At 43.4% G+C, this 18,542-nt stretch overlaps 1 protein-coding gene across 1 annotated transcript in view; it reads left to right on the forward strand.

The window, feature by feature from the left end:
* The window catches only part of FAM124A (family with sequence similarity 124 member A), a 109,962-nt gene that overhangs the window by 8,255 nt on the left and 83,165 nt on the right, over nt 1-18,542 (forward strand). Inside the window, exon 2 of the mRNA XM_020899624.2 lies at nt 3,071-3,102. Within this exon, the coding sequence (XP_020755283.2) occupies nt 3,071-3,102 (32 nt within the window). The remainder of the gene's footprint in view (nt 1-3,070; nt 3,103-18,542) is intronic.

An 18,542-nucleotide genomic window follows, 5' to 3' on the forward strand; every position in this document is an offset into this window, starting at 1 on the left:
CCCTACCACTTGCTTTCTCTTACCTAAAACACCTGGGAGTACACACCCCTCCAGAGAACCAGAGTCAGTATCCAAAATTGTTTGACCATATTTATGCATAAAATTGTTTCAAGCTTAAAGTTTGTCTTCCACTGTCCATATTTCTAGTAAATAACCTTCCAGGGTTATTTGGTATGTCTTTTAAGAACTACAAAAGTCTTCATACCTCAACTCAGTTCCTATTCCCCATCATGATAATTTTTCTAAGGAAATTAAATATATTGATAAATATCTCATCTCCGTGTGTTTTGTAAAAGTGAACAATCAGAAACAGTCATATAGCCAACAAAAGGAACATGGTTGACTAAATTATAGAATATCACTATCTATATAATTACAGGAACTATGTGGCACCATTTTATGATAGAGTTAGTGAAAAGAGTAGTTTAAAATTGTATCTCTGTCATTATGGCAACTGGGTACAAATGACATCACCAGGACCAGAGGCTGGAAAGCAATGTGAGGCTGTAAGTGACTTTTCTTTCTGTTTGATTTCTGTTTTGATGGTGGACAGGGGTAGAAATTGGAGTGATGGATGAGACTGCAGAGCTGAGCAGAGGCCATCAGTCACAGAAAGAGGGGTTTATGTCCAGCTTGAACTTCATCAGATTTGTGCTTTGCAAAGATTGGCTGCCGTATGAGGCAGGAGCTTGAGCAGAGCAAGAGTCACCAAAGACTGACCATTTGGCATGCCTGATCGGGGCAGTGCTTTTCATCACAAGAAATATGGAGAGATTCAAGGCAGAGGCATCCATTCTGCTAGCACCTGCCCTAAAATACCCCCTCTGCACTTTAAGATTCTTGGAAAATGCTTCAAATGTAAATTTTATTCTACATACGTATCCATCCATATGCAAATCTTTTAAAATGAATGCATATGTGAAACCCATATGCTTCGAGAGCATTTGGAAAACCCTAGCTGAAAATAGTGACAAAATTTTAATGGTAAAAATCAATATGATTGCACATTCTTATAGAATGTTTTATTGGACTTGTCATGCAGTTTCTCTGAAGCATGGCCATCTTAAGATGATCACATTGTCATGGAATTGTTTTGCTATTGCATCTACCAAGTGGATGCTGGTTGAGTATTCATTGCATTTACATATAGTTACATTTCTAAGTATCATCCTAAAGTTTATGTCCTGCCTGGTTCCAGAAGGAATTTAATGCACTGACTTACAAATCCTGCATTTCATAATGTTCCTGATCCCTGACTCCTCTTTCTCCCCTTCTCCTCTCACTGTTCCTTGAGCTAGCGTGTGTCTCCAGTCTCTACACTCCATTCTGCCTTCTAACTCCTTCCTTACCACCACCCTAGTTCAAGCCTTTATCATATCATTCCTCACTTCCTAGTCGCCTTACAAATATTATCACCTTAGTTTCCAAATCTGTGGTATGAAAAATTGGATGAGATTTCGGTGGATGCAGTTTGTAATCTATCGAGGGATATGCAAGTGTTAGTAGTTGTTATTCTTTCCAGTTTTAAAATTCAGTGATTTTGTGACAATTAAAGTACGAGTTGGCCAAAGAATTCATTCGGGTTTTTCCATGATAGTGTTCTGAAAAAACCTGAACAAATGTTTTGGCCAACCCAATTGGCGCTAGTGGTAAAGAACCTGCCTGCCAATGCAGGAAACATAAGAGACATGAGTTCGATTCCTGGGTCCAGGAAGATACCCTGGAGGAGGGCATGGCAACCCACTCCAGTATTCTTACCTGGAGAATCCCATGGACAGAGGAGCCTGGTGGGCTACAGTCCATAGGGTCACAAAGAGTTGGACACAACTTAGCACGCATGCAATATTTCATTTGAAAAGAGAAAATCACTCGCTGTCTTGCTTCCATTTTGTCCCTCTACCAATAAGTCAGCACATCATTTTGTGTGAGAGATATAGGTTGTTTTAACTAATGAGACAGTATGCTTTTTATGCCCTTAAAAAATTTTTTTTGTACATGCCTTTTTAATGTGGTAAGAAAGTCAATGGAATAAAAGATGATTCAAGAAAGGCCACATGAGGCTTAGTAAATACAGGGAGTGTGTACCTATAAAATTAAACATAATTAACTACTCTATTTGCATAACTATGTCCCCTAACTACCACCTTGGCAGAATAAGCCCCTCAGTGCCTGAGAGATTAGTTGCCTACTGAGAATGACTTGGGGACCCTGCAGGGAGAAAACCAATAGCTTCCATACCACGGAAGCTGCCCCGAGAGGGGCGGCTTAAGAGCCACACAAATAGAGCAGAAACTTAGTAGAGATCAAGCAGGCAAGTTCTTGGCCAGATTCCCGTTCTCACAGAGGCCTGATGCCAGCAGCTGATTTTCTGTGTAGAAGCTGATGGGTTATTTCACCCTGGCCCTAACCCTGCCTCTTCCCTTTGCCGATCATCGCCCACATCCTGTTACTCTAGTATCAGCAGGATTTCTTCCCAGATGGAACTGAAATCAACCACCATTGTGCCTGAGTGTTTCCTGATAGTCAGCCAGACCTTGAATATGGGGGCCCTCCCAGCCAGGGTCCCCTCTCACTCACCAGGGGTCCACTTCGCCTCTGCTTACATCAGCAAAGAAGCATTTCCCCAAGGGGAGGAACTGATCTTTGAAGGGTTTAACCTTTTGCAGCAGTTTAACCTTGGGGGGTGGGGGGCAGGATGTGGTGGGGAGTTGTGAAGCCCTTTGAAAATCTTGAAAACACTGAGCCTTCTCCCCAGACACATAAGCTTCCATTCAAAACTTTGCCAGTAAATGTAGATGGTTCGGAACCCATCTGGTCTCCCATGTGGGAGACTCACAGAGCCCATATGAGGGACCCTGGGTTTCTAGAATGTCTTTCTAGTTGTGCTTTCAAATTCAGACATAACTTGCTTCTGTACAAAACAGTCCACAGCATGACACTTTTTAATTTGTGGCATTTCTTTATCGGTTAAATGCTACTACTGACTGTTTTAAGATTCTGGCTTGAAGCGATCACTTGGATAGAGAGCAGTAACGTCTAATCCTCCTAACACTGAGGTTTTGTGTTTCAGGTCCGACTACAGCCATGTGTCCTCCACCAGCAGTAAGTATGGCTTAAATGTCCTTCCTCTTTGTCTTGAGCACCCGGGGTGGGCAGTCAGTCCCATTCCTGTATGTTAGAGAAGGCTGTCCATGCTTTAATAGTAAGAATCACAGACGGTTTACCAAAGAACGTGATACAGGATCCTGTAAATCTGGGAAGTAGAATTTGATTGTACCTTGACTTTAGGGCTAGACATGCCACTATTTTCCCTATGGAAATTCAGCCTGGAGGAACTAGCCCAGGCTTTATTTACCTGCATGCTTGGAAAATACTTTCTCTGGTAAAGCTGAGGTCATTCATTCATTCAACAAACGTGTCAAACACGGAGCTCACAGCTCCGAGTGCTTTCATTGGATCCATGAGGTGGCCCCAACTCCTCTGTTGGGCAAACTTCCTCCCATGTCTGTCTGTACCTGCAGCAGACGTCACAGGTGACTATTACATATAGTAAAAGCCAAACAAAAAAAGGGAGTGTGTTTATAAGCATACTCTGAGCATAGAAAAGGTGCCTGTATTAAATATTATTAATAACTTACAAATCTATTTATGGGAAATTAGGCCTTACATCTAGGAGCAATGTGCAAAGATGAAGATCACTACAATGCCATTCAGATTAATTAAACACTTATTTTATAAACAAAATAACACAAAAATTGTCTTACAATAAAAGCCCTGATTTTTTTTTTTTATTTGAATCAGTAAACACTGAATTGTTCTGTCCTAGCTCACTGTTAAGCTCTCAATTCTAAATAGTTCCCAAATGGAAAGATGCTTAATTGGATTATTCTATTTATTGATGTTCTGGCTTAGTTTTTTCTTTGCAATAAGAGACTGTGCAGAAAGCTGTATGTCTGGGATGGTAATTTAGTGTCAAATTATATTTAGTTATTCGTATAACCTCAGTGAGCAATTTCTGATCATTTCAGCCAACTGGAGACCCAGCATTGCCCCTTAGTTATTAAGAACCATTAGTAATAATGAGATTAATGCTCTAGTGATCTGCATTCCCTCCCGGAAGCTTCTGCATTCTGAAAACCAGAGAATGTGTTCTCTCTCTCTGCTGCCATTTTCAGTTTTGCCCAGAGGCTACATTTCTTTAAGAATGATTTTTCTAAAATACTTGCCCAAAGCCTTTGTTCAATTTGTAGCTCTCAAATCAGTCCTCTGGGTCACAACAAAGCACCTCTCTTGTCAGTGAAACTGGTAATTTGGTTTGGGATGTTTTTCTCTCCATTATTTTAATTGGGATCTCTGAGTTGGAATTTTTCTTGGTGCAATTGGGATCAATAACCTTTTATTGTTGTTCCCTTTCTCTTTAAATATTTGGCAATTCCTGCCTCCTCCTCCAGTGTTGGGGCCTCTTGGTGAGTGAGGGTGTATACATGCGTTTTGTATTTCAATTAGGAAATGTATTTGACCACCAGTAATAGAGAAGAATAATGACTTAAGTATGGTTTTCCTTTCCTTTGTTGTTGATTAGTTGCTAAGTCATGTTTGACTCTGTGACCCCATGGACTGCAGCACACCAAGCTTCCCTGTCCTTCACCATCTCCTGGAGCTTGCTCAAACTCATGTCCACTGAGTCAGTGATGCCATCCAACCATCTCATCCTCTGTCGCCCCCTTTTCCTCCTGCCCTCAATCTTTCCAAGCATCAGGGTCTTTTCCAATGAGTCAGCTCTTCAGGTGGCCAAAGTATTGGAAATTCAGCTTCAGCATCAGTCCTTCTAATGAATATTCAGGGTTGATTTCCTTTAGAATTGACTGGATTGATCTCCTCCAAGCTACTGTCAAAGAGTCTTCTCCAGCACCACAATTTGAAAGCATTGATCTTTGGACCTTCCTTATGGTCCAACTCTTATATTCATACATGACTATTGGAAAACCACAGCTTTGACTACATGGACCTTTGTCAGCAAAGTGTTTTCCTCTAATTAAAAAAAAAAGTCTGGAGGAAGCAATGCAGGTCTGTTATGCAGTCCTTGGATTTTGGCTTCCATCCTCAGAGTTGCCTCAAAGTTACAAAATAGCTGCCTCTGCCACAGCCATCACATCATTGTCCTGGGCAGCAAGAAGAGGTGAGGGGATACTGGTGGGCCCCTGGATGTCTTTGTCCTGTATGTTGCCTGAACTGCCTTTCCTCCCAGCTAGGACCATCAGTCCTGGCCACACCTATACACAGAAGGCCCCTTACGCATCCAGCCAAAGGTAACACAGTGGACCCTTTCTGAAAAGTAAAAAATCTTGTTAAATCAGAGTCTTAAGTCTATCCTTTAAAACAGGTTCAGTGGTGCTGCAATTATAAAAAGTATTTTTCAAGTAGATGTTAAAAATCGCATTTCCTCACAAACTGGATAGTCACAGTCAGAGGACTGAGCGGAAAGAAGGTTAATGATTTTCCTCTTCCTCTTGAATGGCGCAGTTGCAGGGTCACTCCCCTCTCACAGCCAGCTTGGTGGCCGCATCCTCTGTGGGACCCAGGGGGCTCACCAGTCAGTCCCGGTTCCCACATGTTGGTCGTGGAAGCACCTCCTGCCTGTCGGTCATTCTGCTGCTGTTCGTCAGCCCCTGTCCACTGGATGGCTTGTTTCTAAGTGATTCCTGACTCCTGATCAGGGTTTGAGCACTGGTACTAACTGGTCACTTTTAGGAAATGGACTTATCTGGGTCTGCAGGTGGTTCTTAACCGAATATCCTGATCCTGAGTTCACAGAGGTGTAAATGCTTCCTTGGGATGAACTGGGGTTGGACTGTGTCTGTCCAGGGTTGGGTTTTGTCATTACTGGAGTGGTCGGGAGAGCTTCCGCAAGAATACCACTCTATTGGGCCACCAATTTTCCTCTTAGAAAGTAAGCAGAGGCTTCTTCCTCACCCTGCCTGCCCTGATGACGGTAGAAGAAAGATCGGCCCCAAGAGAAAGGACCAAAGCAGTGATGTAGGGTCCAGGTGTCCTAGTCCTGGTTCTGCCATGAATTAGCTGTGTGCTCTCAGGAAAGTCATCTACCCTCTCTGAGCCTCAGTTTCCCTTTCTGTAGAATGAACCCCTGAGGACCTCGCCAAGTGCTCTGGGATGCTTGGATGTCACTGTCTTGGAAACTCCACTAAAAAGAGAGAAGGGAGGGAGGAAAGACAGCGTGAAGACTCAAGGACTCTGTACCTTTTTTCTTTGTCCTGGAATAAGAGTCCAGAGGGTGGGCATCCTCTCTGGTGGACAGTATCACTAACCCTGAAGCGAGGGTTGTTCAGGTCAGTTTGAGTTTCTGCGAGCTTCCTCTAAGTCAGTAGAGACATTGTGGTGAGGGCACTCAAATAAGTGGATAGGGGAGGGGAGAAGGAGGGTAACATACCGTTGGGCATCTTCTTTTTTTTAATCTTTTTTAAAATGTCATTGAAATATAGTTGATTAATAGTGTTGTGTTAATTTCTGCTGTACAATAAAGTGACTCAGATACACACATGTATACATTATTCTTTTTTAATATTCTTTTCCATTATGGTTTGTCACAGAATATTGAATATAGTTCCTTGTGCTATAGAGTTGTTGTTGTTTAGCCGCTAAGTCATGTCTGACTCTTTGTGACCCCATGGACCGTAGTCCGCCAGGCTCCTCTGTCCACGGGGTTCTCCTGGCAAGAATACTGGAGTGGGTTGCCATTCCCTTCTCCAGACTGGTTGTCTTGTTTTTCCACCATGTCCGGGATTAAAGAATGGCATTTCCATTGACTGTGTCCAGTCACACTTTCAACTCAGGAGAGTGGTTCAGGAGCTTCTTTAGTGGATGTTTTGGTTTTGTGTAGATAAATTTTGTCCTCATTGCAACTGGTCCATTTGACTTCTTTAGATTGATGGCCAAAAAGGCTTTTCACTTGTTTCTGCAAAAACTGTACACACGCTGAGCATTCAGGAGATCTCAGTAAAGCATGATGCTTCCTTAGGAAGTTGAGTTTAATTTATACTCTCAGAATTTTGGGCTTCCCTGGTGACTCAGGAGGTAAAGAATCTGCTTGCAATGCAGGGAACGTGGGTTGGGAAGATATCCTGGAGATGGGAATGACAACCCACTCCAGTATTCTTGCCTGGAGAACCCCATGGACAGAGGAGCCTGGTAGGCTACAGTCCATGGGGTCCCAGAGTGGGACATGACTGAGCAACTAACACTTTCACTTTCTCAGAATTTTGGGTTGGTTTTTTTTCCAGCAGCCTTGCTAGAAGATCATCAAGCTACTGTGTACAGTTTGCATTCTTAAGCGATTTAAATAAAAAGAGGAAATTTTATAAACAGGCTAAGATAAAAACAATCATTATGCCAAGGAGAAAATAAATCAACTGCATTTCCCATGATGTGTGATTGAATATTTCCATCCCAATAAAGATTATAATCATACTTGGAGAATTCCTCTTAGAAAATGCTGGGAGTTGGAAAATGATATTTTCAGGATAGTATAACATTTCTTGGGGACTTCTAGCCACAGGATAATGCCAGTAGGAGGTAGTCAAAGAATTCATGAGTCCTCTGTGTTTAAGACTCTTCTTCAAATTGTGCCTTTAAGACTCTTCTCCTAATTGTGCCTGAGACTGTTTTTTCTTGAAACTCAAGTAGAGTCGTTAACTCTTCACCTGGTTCTTATCAACTGCCCATGACAGCAGGAATGCCTGGCAGTTCTGTGCTCTTTCAGACTTTTCAAAGCACACATGGCAAAGGATCAGTTGAAGTGATCAAGAAGGTGCTTGGTAGTGCCCTGAGGAATCCTCTGTCTGAAATTATGGAGAAGTGGCCCTCAGCAGTGTGCTCTGCTCACCTGAGCCCAGGAGCATGTAGTAAGCTGTGCAAAAAGGCACGTGTTATGGGTGGGCGGGCTGGAGTCACTGAATCTGTTTTCACCCATTTCTCCCCCATCTTCCCTGGCCCCTGCCTACGCCTCAGATTCCTGCCCGCCAGTTTCTCTCCCAGCTTTCTTTCCCTTGCTTCCTGCTCTGCCCTTCTAGTGAGTCAGGTAGCTTCCCTGTTTCCCACCCATGCTCTCCGTAATGGTCCCGAGCTTCCACAAGCTGTAGGTCCAATGGACTTCTGTCCCCTCAGTTTTCCTGGGGCCACCGTGTCTGTGATTGGCCCTTGAGGGCAGCCTCAAAGAGGCCCGGCTGCTGCTGTGGGCCCCTGGACACATTCTCATCTCAAGGTAAAATGGTCAGTAGATTGCAGTGTGTGTTTGCTTGGGGTTTTGTTTTGATAGGTAAGAAGTGAATTTAGAGAGAAACACACTCCACAAACAGAGTGTGGGCCATCTCAGAAGGCAAGAGAGACCTCAAACTATGGTGTGGTGAGCTTTTATGTTGTGGTTTAATCTTTAAGCTGTGTCTTACTCTTGCGACCCCGTGGACTGTAGCCCACCAGGCTCTTCTGTCCATGGGATTTCCAGGCAAGAATACTGGAGTGGGTTTCCATGTCCTTCTCCAAGGGATCTTGCAGACCCAGGGATCAAACCTGGGTCTCCTATGCTGCAGGCAGTCTCCTGCATTACAGGTGAATTCTTTACCAGCTGAGCTACCAGGGAATCCCCTAAGCTATTTTGGTCTGGGTAATTTTCATAAGCTAATGAGTGGGGGGGATTATTCCAACTATTTGGGAGAAGGGGTGGGATTTCCAGGAATTGGTCCACTGCCCGCTTTTTGGTCTTTGATGATCAGCCTTGAAACCGTCATGGTGCCTGAGTGTGTCACTTAGCTTGCTGATGTGTTACAATGAGCATTTACTGAGGCTCAAGGTCTAGTGAAAGTCAACTTGTTCACCATCTTGGATCCATTTGGTTCTAATCAGTTTATGTCATGTCCTTGAGCTCTGTCATTCTTTCAAAGGCTGTCCGCTGCCCCCACAGGTGCTTTTTAAATGGAAAAAATCAGGATATCTTGGTTAATTGCAAGGCACTGTAGCTGGTCGAGAGCCACCTTGGGGCTTGTCAAGTCCTCCTCGTAGTTCTGATGGGAGGATATCCCATCCCTTCCCAAGGTTGCCTTTGTTCACAGGCACATCTTTCTAAATGCTATCTTTTTCTTTTCATTTCTCAGTGGTGTCATCATTTCCATGCTATTTCAGGATACAGAAGCATAATACGTTTTGATTTTGTCTCTGGCTACATCTGTGCCTCCCCTCAGCATGGAGGGGAAGATAAGCCCATTGTGATTTAATTAATGAAAGAACATAAGGAGCTTTTAAAGCAGCAGTACCTTGAAAATGTGTGGTTTTGTCCTGTAGAACTCACCAGTGATGGAGAATATTTGCATATATGATCTGTGTTCCTATATCCAGAGCTAAATTCAGACTTGGGATATGAAATATTCATTATTTTCTTTCTGTTTTTATTAGAAGAGCAGATAACTTATTGACAGAGTTTGCTCATTTTACAGCCAGTTTTTATCACACACATCCAGAAACAGGAAGATCAGTGTTTTGGAAGAGGTGACGGGAGGCAGTTTCACTTTGATCCATTTGTAAATGTCATAATTTTTTTTTCTGTGTACAGTACTTTCCCCATTATGATTTTCAGAACAAATATCTTCCAGAATCTTATTCCGTAAGATCTAAGCAGAACTCAAACCTATGTATTAATCCTTATGAAGAAAAATTTCAGCCATTGAAGTTGCTTAATTCTGTGATCAGTGTGGAATTGGCAATATACACAGGCTTGCCAAAAGATTAAAAAATCTACCTATTCCATCTGCAGCTTCACATTCCTATTGCAGTAAAAGCACCAAAAGAAAAGTTACCAATTTTATCTAATTTAGAATATTGCCTTTCAGACAAAGTTAGTTATGGTTAAAGACCATAATATGGTCTTTAAAAAATAACCTGACAGGTATCTTAAGTATCTCAGTTCACATCCGTCACTACTTTCTTTCATTTTCTACTTCCTCGGATTCCCAAGGGCTTATTAATGTTAATACTAGTGATGCTTTCTGACATACTGTTGTATATATACAGTTGATACACAGTTGACATAAAAGAAATGAATGAAAAAAAATGAATGCATTGGGGACATGTGTATATGTTTCAGTGCAGGACAGTCAGGGTTTTGTGTGCCAGGAAGGCTTGAGTGTGCAACTTCCAGCAAATGAACCTGTTCTGGCGTAACAGGTTCACATGCAGAGCTGCTCTCATGGAGGTTCTGGTGAGCTACTGCACAACTGGAATGATGCCCCAGCCCTAGACAGGCTCTGTGATGTTATCACTGATGATCCAGCCCTTCCTGATCTGTGGTCATGGTCACAGAGACCAATCAGAAACCATTAAGATGTTGTGCATGTAGACAGATCAGTCTGATTTTCTTGTCCAGTCTGTCCTGCGGCTCTGCCTTCCAAAGAGACTGTGGGATTACTGCTTTTACTCAGAAATACCTATTGCATTCCCTAGCATGGGGCATCTGGGCCACCCACTGCCAGCTCCTACAGCTGTGTGGGAAAGAGCCCTCAAGACGTCTTCTCTCCTCCTGGGGATGCACTGGTCTCACTCCAGTTAGGAACTGGTTCTCCTGCCTGTGGAGAAGGACCCTGGTGCTTGTGGCTCTTCCCAGGCCCCCCGACACTGAGGCTTTCCCTGGGGCAACTGTGGCTTCGTGTTTGAGACACCTGCTGTGCTCCTGGACCGTCCTCTGAGGGCCGGAGCCATCTAGCGTGTAACTTGTAGGGAACACTAATACAGAGGCCGAAACCCTGCAAGGGTCATTTTTGACAGGCCTGGGCCTTGCCACCACATAGGTGGAGCTGAGCAGAGGCTGAGAGCTAAAAAATGCAGCTGGTGCGGGTACTTGCTCATTGCACATTTTGTCAGCTGCCCAGACAAGGTATTCTTGGCTTGGCAGAGCACAGTGAATCACCAAACAGGAAAACTTGCTATTCAGAGTGTGGTCCACAGACCCCTGCGTCAGCATCACTCAGTTAGAAATGTAGAATCCCAGGCCCCACCCCTGAACTCCTAAGCCAAGTGAGTTGTTTGTACTTACCTTTTGCAGAGCACTGATATAGCCCATCCCCCCAATAAATAAGATTGCTCTTAATCATCCCTGATTGAGGTGGTTGATCCAAGTTTCTTACTTTCAGAGGCTAACTTTTAATGGTATACTCTGTGGGCTCTAGGATTTGTATAACATCTAAATAAAATTATCCACTTAATATTTAAGTTATTTTATGGATAATTTAAAAGAAGATAATTGTATTCCTCCTCCAAGAATAGTCTTTTTTTAAATTAATGTGTTCTATTTTTTGGCTGTGCTGGGTTTTCATTGCTGTGTGTGGGCTTTCTCTAGTTGTGGTGAACAGTGGCTGTTCTCTTGTTTGGAGCACCAACTCTAAAGTGCAGGTTTTTGTAGTTTTGGCACATGGGTTTAGTTGCCCCGTGGCATGTGGGATCTTTCCAAACTAGGGATCAAAACCATGTTCCCTGCAGTGGCAGGCAGATTCTTAACCACTGGACTACCAAGGGAAGTTCTAAGAGTAGTTTATTTTAAAACACAGGACCTGTTCTTTATCAGGCTAGCTAGAGGTATTTGTTTGCGGTTCTTTTGAGAAGCAAGTAGCAGCTTAATCCATATGATCATGGAATTAGCAAATGAAACCTGAGATGAATGAACCTGTTGGAGCTGAAATTGTGAGTGCACTTTGAACGTTAGTTAGTTGATGGTGTGGAATCTATATATTCAGAGTCCTCTGAGTGGGGACCTGAAAAACTAGACAGTATTACTGTTTGACAGTTGATAAGAGAAAAGCAATAACCAAAGATATTCATCAGGAAATCAGAGTCTGAGTTCAATATCCCATATGGACAACTCCTCTGATGGTCTGTTACACGGACATCCGTTTCCAAAAAAATGTTGTATAGTCCTTCTGGCTTCAAAGATAAGTTTTAATTGTGTGATTTCAACTACATAAAGGGTGTGAATTTCTAGCCAGGACATGAAAGAAAAATGGAATCAGGGTTCTCATGATCAGATTTTCCCTGAGAGGCTGAAGTGACACTTCAGGGACATCTGTTCTACCACGGTTGTCAGAAACCACCCCCCCTCCCCCCGCCCCAACCCCCATTCCAAGGGAGGGAACAAAAGTGAATAGCTGCCATTACACATTCCTCTAGCATGCCAGGTGCTTTTCTCACCAAAAGAAGAAAACTCAGAATGCTACCATCCAGAAACAAGTCATAACTTGGTGTCTGCCTTTACAGATTTTTTCTGGGCATCTATATTCCTATATATGTGTATATTATTACCAAAAGTAGTATTGGAGAGTTTTATAGTCTGATTTTCTCACTAAGCATATTATGAACTTTCTTTATATACCAAACTTACTTCTGTGATAGTTTAACTGTACAGTATTCCATTGTATTTCTTTCTGCACCAAACGTCATTCATTGGTACCCTATTGTTGGTCCTCTTCTCTTTTTCACTGTTATAGTCAGCATTGGCAGGAATATTTTTATACCACAAGTTTATGCATATCCTTCATTATTTCCTTAGGATAAATTCCTACAAGTGAAATTGTCAAATATTTACTTTTTAAAGCTTCTGATCTCCCTTGCCCTGTTACTCTCCAAAAAGAACTACTTCACTGTCCTGTGGGCATGGATTTGAGTGCCAGGGTCTTATAAAAATTAAGATTTTATGCACAAAAAACTGTATAGATAGCTACTCACACACAATATACATACATGTACACAATAAGAATGGGCAAAATTGCTCTAAAGAGTAGATTGTAAACAGGGAGATTCAGCTTTTGGAGGCCCACAAGTTGGAGCCTGTTCTGTGGTTCTCATTAAATGTATGGTAAATGGCAACCCACTCCAGTATTCTTGCCTGGAAAATCCCATGGACTGAGGATCCTGGTAGGCTACAGTCCATGGAGTCGCAAAGAGTCGGACATGAGTGAGCGACTTCACTTCACTTCATTGATTACACACCTGCTTCAACCCCAGGCATCATTAACAATACCCAAACGCCATCAGTACCCTGAAGAGGCTTCATGAAAAGTAATTTCCCTCCAGTAGCCAATTTCTATCTTTATTCAACATCAAAATTGTTGCCGTTAACCTTTGAGGGGATAACAGGCTGGGAATATTCGGGGAATGGTATGTAAAAAGCCAGGTCATAGCCACTAAAGGCTATAATCAGAACTGACCAGGAAAGCAAAGAGGATCCCATTAGTCCTTCCTTCTTTCTTCTTTGTAAACCTTCTCTCCTTCCTCCAGATTTGTTGTGAAAGCATTAGTCGCTCAGGTATGTCCAACTGTTTGTAACCCTGTGGACTGCAGCCCACCAGGGTCCTCTGTCCATGGGATTCTCCAGGCAAGAATACTGGAGCGGGTTGTATTCCCTTCTCCAGGGCATCTGCCTGACCCAGGGATCAAACCTGGCACTCCTGCATTATAGGCAGATTCTTTACCATTTGAGCCACCAGGGAAGCCCCCCGCATTTGTTAAACTTTCAAATTTTGTACAATACACTGGTTATGGAAAAGAAGAAACATTCTACCTGCTCTCACTCCCCCTTTTTTATCTCACTCTGACATCTGACATTATTATTGATATCAAAAGGGAGGGAAGCTGAGCTGTGTAACCAATGCTTGAAGGATTTCTCTTTCCTTCTGTGTAACAAGAATAATTGTGAGACGTCTTTCTTTTGTCTGTTGCTGGGACAATGGACTTCCTCTGTGATTCCATCCTTAATATTCAACTGCCTCAGGCTTGAACATAGTGAGACTAAAATGTGTGGGTCATAGATAACCTAGACTTAGAAGCTGGAGGTCTTTCTATAGGCTGGCATGTTTAGAGGGGGTCCCTATCAGTTGGATCATAACACTTTCTGCTGTCTGTTGAGAACTCTCTATGAACCTCCTGTTACAGTGAGTAGGAATTTTTCAGTCACCTGCTCAGGTATAAAAGTGGAACTGCCATATGTCTCTATCATAGAGCTGAACTTCATTCCTGGGCCTCTGCCCTCACCCCCTGGCAAGGGAAGGCACAGGTCTGCAGTGGGGGCCCCACCCCTGCAGGGCTCAGCCTGGGAGTTCAGTACGTGATCCATCCTGGGAAACCTTGTGGCATCCAGGCTTTGGTCCCGACCCTTCCGGTCTTCTCCCTCCCACCAGGAGCCCAAACGTGACATCTTCTGTGTGGGAAAAGCCACCCCCACACACCACATGTTCTTCTTGACTTCTGATTCACAAGGTGAACCCCCTGCTCTAGGTTTTTAGCCCTTTTTGGCTCAGAAAGCCTCTTCTGTCTCCAATCCCCCAGTCCTCACAGTAGAGAGCCTTGCGCTTCCAGGCTGTTTCCTCTGCTGTGATTGGAAAACAACCTAAATTCAGAAGCTTGATGAATGAGTCCATCAGCCCCCACAGTCCCTGAAGCAAGGAACAGCCCGGACTCTCCAGGTGGAGGGATACAGGCAATAAGAAAACGGAGGGAGAGGGAAACTTCGGTTATTATCTCTGCAATTCATCCTCTAGAGCATCCTGAACCTACCACCTCCCGTTTTGTGTTTTTCTTATATTGCTCACATGTGAGCATCTTGTGTCCTTAATTAGGTTGTGAGCTAGCGAAGGGACCCTGTCTCTGCCTGCTTTGCAGTCCTTGGGCCCATCAGTGGGAGAGGGAACTTCAGAACTGGGCAGAGCTGAGGACTGGGAGTTGGGACATGTTTGTTCTCTTTCTCGACCTGCCATTGACTAGCTGGTCAACTTGGGCAAATTGTCTGATGTCATATGAAACGTGGGGGTCGCGGGGGGCGGAGACTGAAATGCCTCCCCCATCTTTTTTTTTTTTTGGCCACTCCACATGGCCTGTGGGATCATAGGCTAACCCGCCCCCTATGCATTGGGAACATGGAGTCTTAACCACTGGACCACCAAGGATGTCCCTCCCCCATCTTTAATTTTTGAGTTGCCCCCAGGAAGCTTGTTCTTCCAATGGGCTGTAACATACATATTTTTCTAAGGAAACTTGGAAACAAGGACCCGGGATACATCAATATCCAATTCAAGTTGGCAGAGTTTTTGAATGTTTCACTGAAATTTAGGGCAAAAAATAAATAAATAAAAGAGTCCACAGGCTCCATTTCCCATATTGCTAGTTTGATCACGAGCAAAACCAGATTTAATTGCTGATTTTCCTAAGACCATCCACAATGTCTTTTATATGCATGTCCGTAGTATTTTTTTTCCTAGACTTGTAATGACTAATCATGGCCCGTCTCATTTCTCAACATCCTGCCAGACAAATCCCTTTTAAAAATAAATCTTAATTACTGTAATTGTGAGGGTTCCTCCTGCTAGCTCCATTGGAAGGCTGAGCGGTCTTGGTGAACAAATCCTGGGGATAGATTTGGTTAACATCCTCCTCTTTTGTCTGTTTGACTTTGATGGATACACCTTACTTCTTAAAACAAGATTAGCCCTCCAGTCATGTTGTTGGCAAGCCCTGCTGCCTCACCTCCAAATCTTCAGAATTTTATTGAGGTCCTGGCACTCTCAGGGGGACTGTGCCACTGATAGAAATGACAAGATACAACGTGTTTTAGAAAAAATGGGAGTTACTGAGTAGAGTGATTGTATGTAGAATACTAGAGACTCTGTGGTTGTTCTGAACAGTATAATTTTTATACATAAAGGGTCTAGTATGTTTAAAAATTTTTTTGTTGTTGTTGGAGTTGCTTGAACACCCTTTGTTTTTTTGTTTTGTTTTTTAATATTTATTTGGCTGCACTGGGTCTTCCTAGTGGGATGTGGAATTTAGTTCCCTGACGAGGGATAGAACCCAGGCCGCCTGCATTGGGAGCGCAGAGTCTTAGTTCCTGGACCACCAGGGAAGCCCCCTGAGTACATTGCTAAGCAGTGGATGTTAGTGTGCGTCAGACCTGTCTTACCTTCTCATAAACTTGCAAAATCATTAAGTCCTCAGGACTTGGATAACTATGCCAGATATGCTTAAGTGTTTTTAACTGAATTAAAGCTTCTCAGACTAATCACGTATCAACTTCCCGGTCCTCTTCCAGAATTGCTGTCAAGCAGTATCAGAATTTAAAGTGACTTGGTCCTTCCTGGCTGGTTGGTGTCTGGCCTTTGATTCCCCCTCCTTTCCCCATCTGGAGGTTTGTCTCACAGCAAAGATAAGAAATACCTTTAGAGTCAAGTGGACATCACATTTCCACATGAAAAAACATGCAGTGTGTCTAAAGCATCTGCCTTGCCTTCTATATTATTTCTCTCTTAATAGTTTTAGAATGAGCTTAAGAATACGAATCACATGTTCAGATTCCTGACATTGTTTCTGCAACAGATGATGAAAATTGAGAGAGTGGTCAAATACAGTAACAGCAAAGCTGTACCTCTTACAAAAGCCCAAGAATCAGGAAGATGCCTTAGTGTTTTCCTCTGTCAAAGGAAAACAGAGGTTTTGTTTTCTTCAGACTGTATGCATGTGTTCTGAGTCATGTTTGACTGTTTGCAACCCTATGGACTATAGTCAGGCTCCTCTGTCCGTTGAATTTTCCAGGCAAGAATACTGGAGTGGGTTGCCATGTCCTTCTCCAGGGGATCTTCCCAACCCAGAGATCAAACTCGCATCTCCTGTATTGGTAGGTGGATTCTTTCCCACTGTATGATCCTCCAGCTTTCTGACTTAATCTTACCGCATCCATCAGTCTATGCCGTGGGTGTGTGCATCCTACACACCTGATGTACCATTCTCCATGGGTTTTCTGCCACTTGGTCATGTGTGTCTGGTCAATAGACTAGGTATTCTAGCCTGTATTCCATTCTTCAATTACAGGAAAGTTGGTGGTGCTAGTGGTATAGAATCTGCCTGCCAATGCAAGAGACTTAAGAGATGCAGGTTCGATCCCTGGGTCTGGGAGATCCCTTGGGCGAGAGCATGGCAACCCACTCCAGTATTCGTGCCTAGAGAATCTCATGGACAGAGGAGACTAGTGGGCTATAGTCCATAGGATCTCAAAGAGTCGGATACCACTGAAGCAACTTAGCATGCATGCATGCTCTGTGAATTCAGGCTCAGAGAGGAGAAGCATTTTGTCTATATTATGAATGCGTTTTGGATCCCCTATGTTAAATATTCTGTATGTACCTCACTGCCACCAGATTGCCACTATTGCCAACCCTGTGTCTCGTTTTGACTGTATTTTGGGGCTGGCACTGGGACCAGTCTTGTTCCCGTCACAGCTCAAAGTTACAGGCCAACCAAAGGCCTTGTCAAAATCATAAAAGTACTAAGAATTGAGAATATCTGGGACTTTAAGTGTTGTCAGAGACAAAGGGGTTTGCTTCAATTTTTAATTAGTTCAGAGGTTCGAAGAACTGGCTTTAAGAAAAACTGTAAAAGAAAAAAAAAAAGAGCTGAAGGCAGGTTATTCATTACATTTCGGATGAATAGATTCTCCTGGGAAGGAATCTGGAAGCCCCTTTCTGGCAGCTTTTATTTCTGGCATTCAGGAAAGACCAGGCAGCTTAATGGTGAGAGGTTGGCCCCCTGTGGCACTTTAACGCAGCGGGTTTTGTGTTCCTTGTCATTCTGGGGTCTCTTTCCCTCCTGCTTTCTGACCTAATCTTACTTCACATGTCAGTCTATGCCCTGGGTGTGTGGATCCTACATACCTGATCCACCGTTTTCGGTCACATGATCATGTGTGTCTGGTCAGTAGATTAGGTATCCGAGCCCCTGAACGGTTGGGTGCCTCAGAGTGGGGCTTTAGAAATGCAAATAAGTTTATTCAACCTTCTCCATTTGAGGTTGGAGGGACTTTAGCTAAACTCCCGGAGCCAGGTTCCCTGAAGCAAGCAACCTGCAGCAGCTGGAGGGCCTTGTTCAGACTCTGTTGGCAGCCTGAGCTGTTTGGGGGCCCTGTGGGTCTTAGGGCCCTGAAATGGTCCAGGATAGTTTATTTAGGTGATGGTAGTGGTTATGGCTATTGCCTTGGAAACCCCTGGAGTACCCACATTGAACATGAGTTTGTGCAGTGAAGTGTCTATTGCATTTAGGTACCTGACTTCATCTTATTTGTTTGTTTATTATCTATCTCCCCCACTAACTAGATGATGAGTTCTATGAAAGCAGAGACTGTTTTATTCACCACTGTATCCGACACTTCTGGCAGATAGTAGGTGCTCGATAAACATTCCTTGATTAAATAAGTCATTGCCGTGCGTGCATGTATGCATGCTCAGTCACTTCAGTCATGTCTGACTGATTGTGACACTATGAACTGTAGCTCACCAAGCTCCTCTGTCCATGGGGATTCTCCAGGCAACAATACTGGAGAAGGTTGTCATGCCTTCCTCCAGGGGATCTTCCCAACCCAGGGATTGAACCCATGTCTCCTGTGGCTCATGCATCACAGATGGATTCTTTACCACTGAAGCCCAAGTCATTGTCACAGAATTGCAGACTGT

This window comes from Odocoileus virginianus, chromosome 8 (assembly GCF_023699985.2).
Source record: "Odocoileus virginianus isolate 20LAN1187 ecotype Illinois chromosome 8, Ovbor_1.2, whole genome shotgun sequence".
In the NCBI taxonomy this organism is placed as follows: domain Eukaryota; kingdom Metazoa; phylum Chordata; class Mammalia; order Artiodactyla; family Cervidae; genus Odocoileus; species Odocoileus virginianus.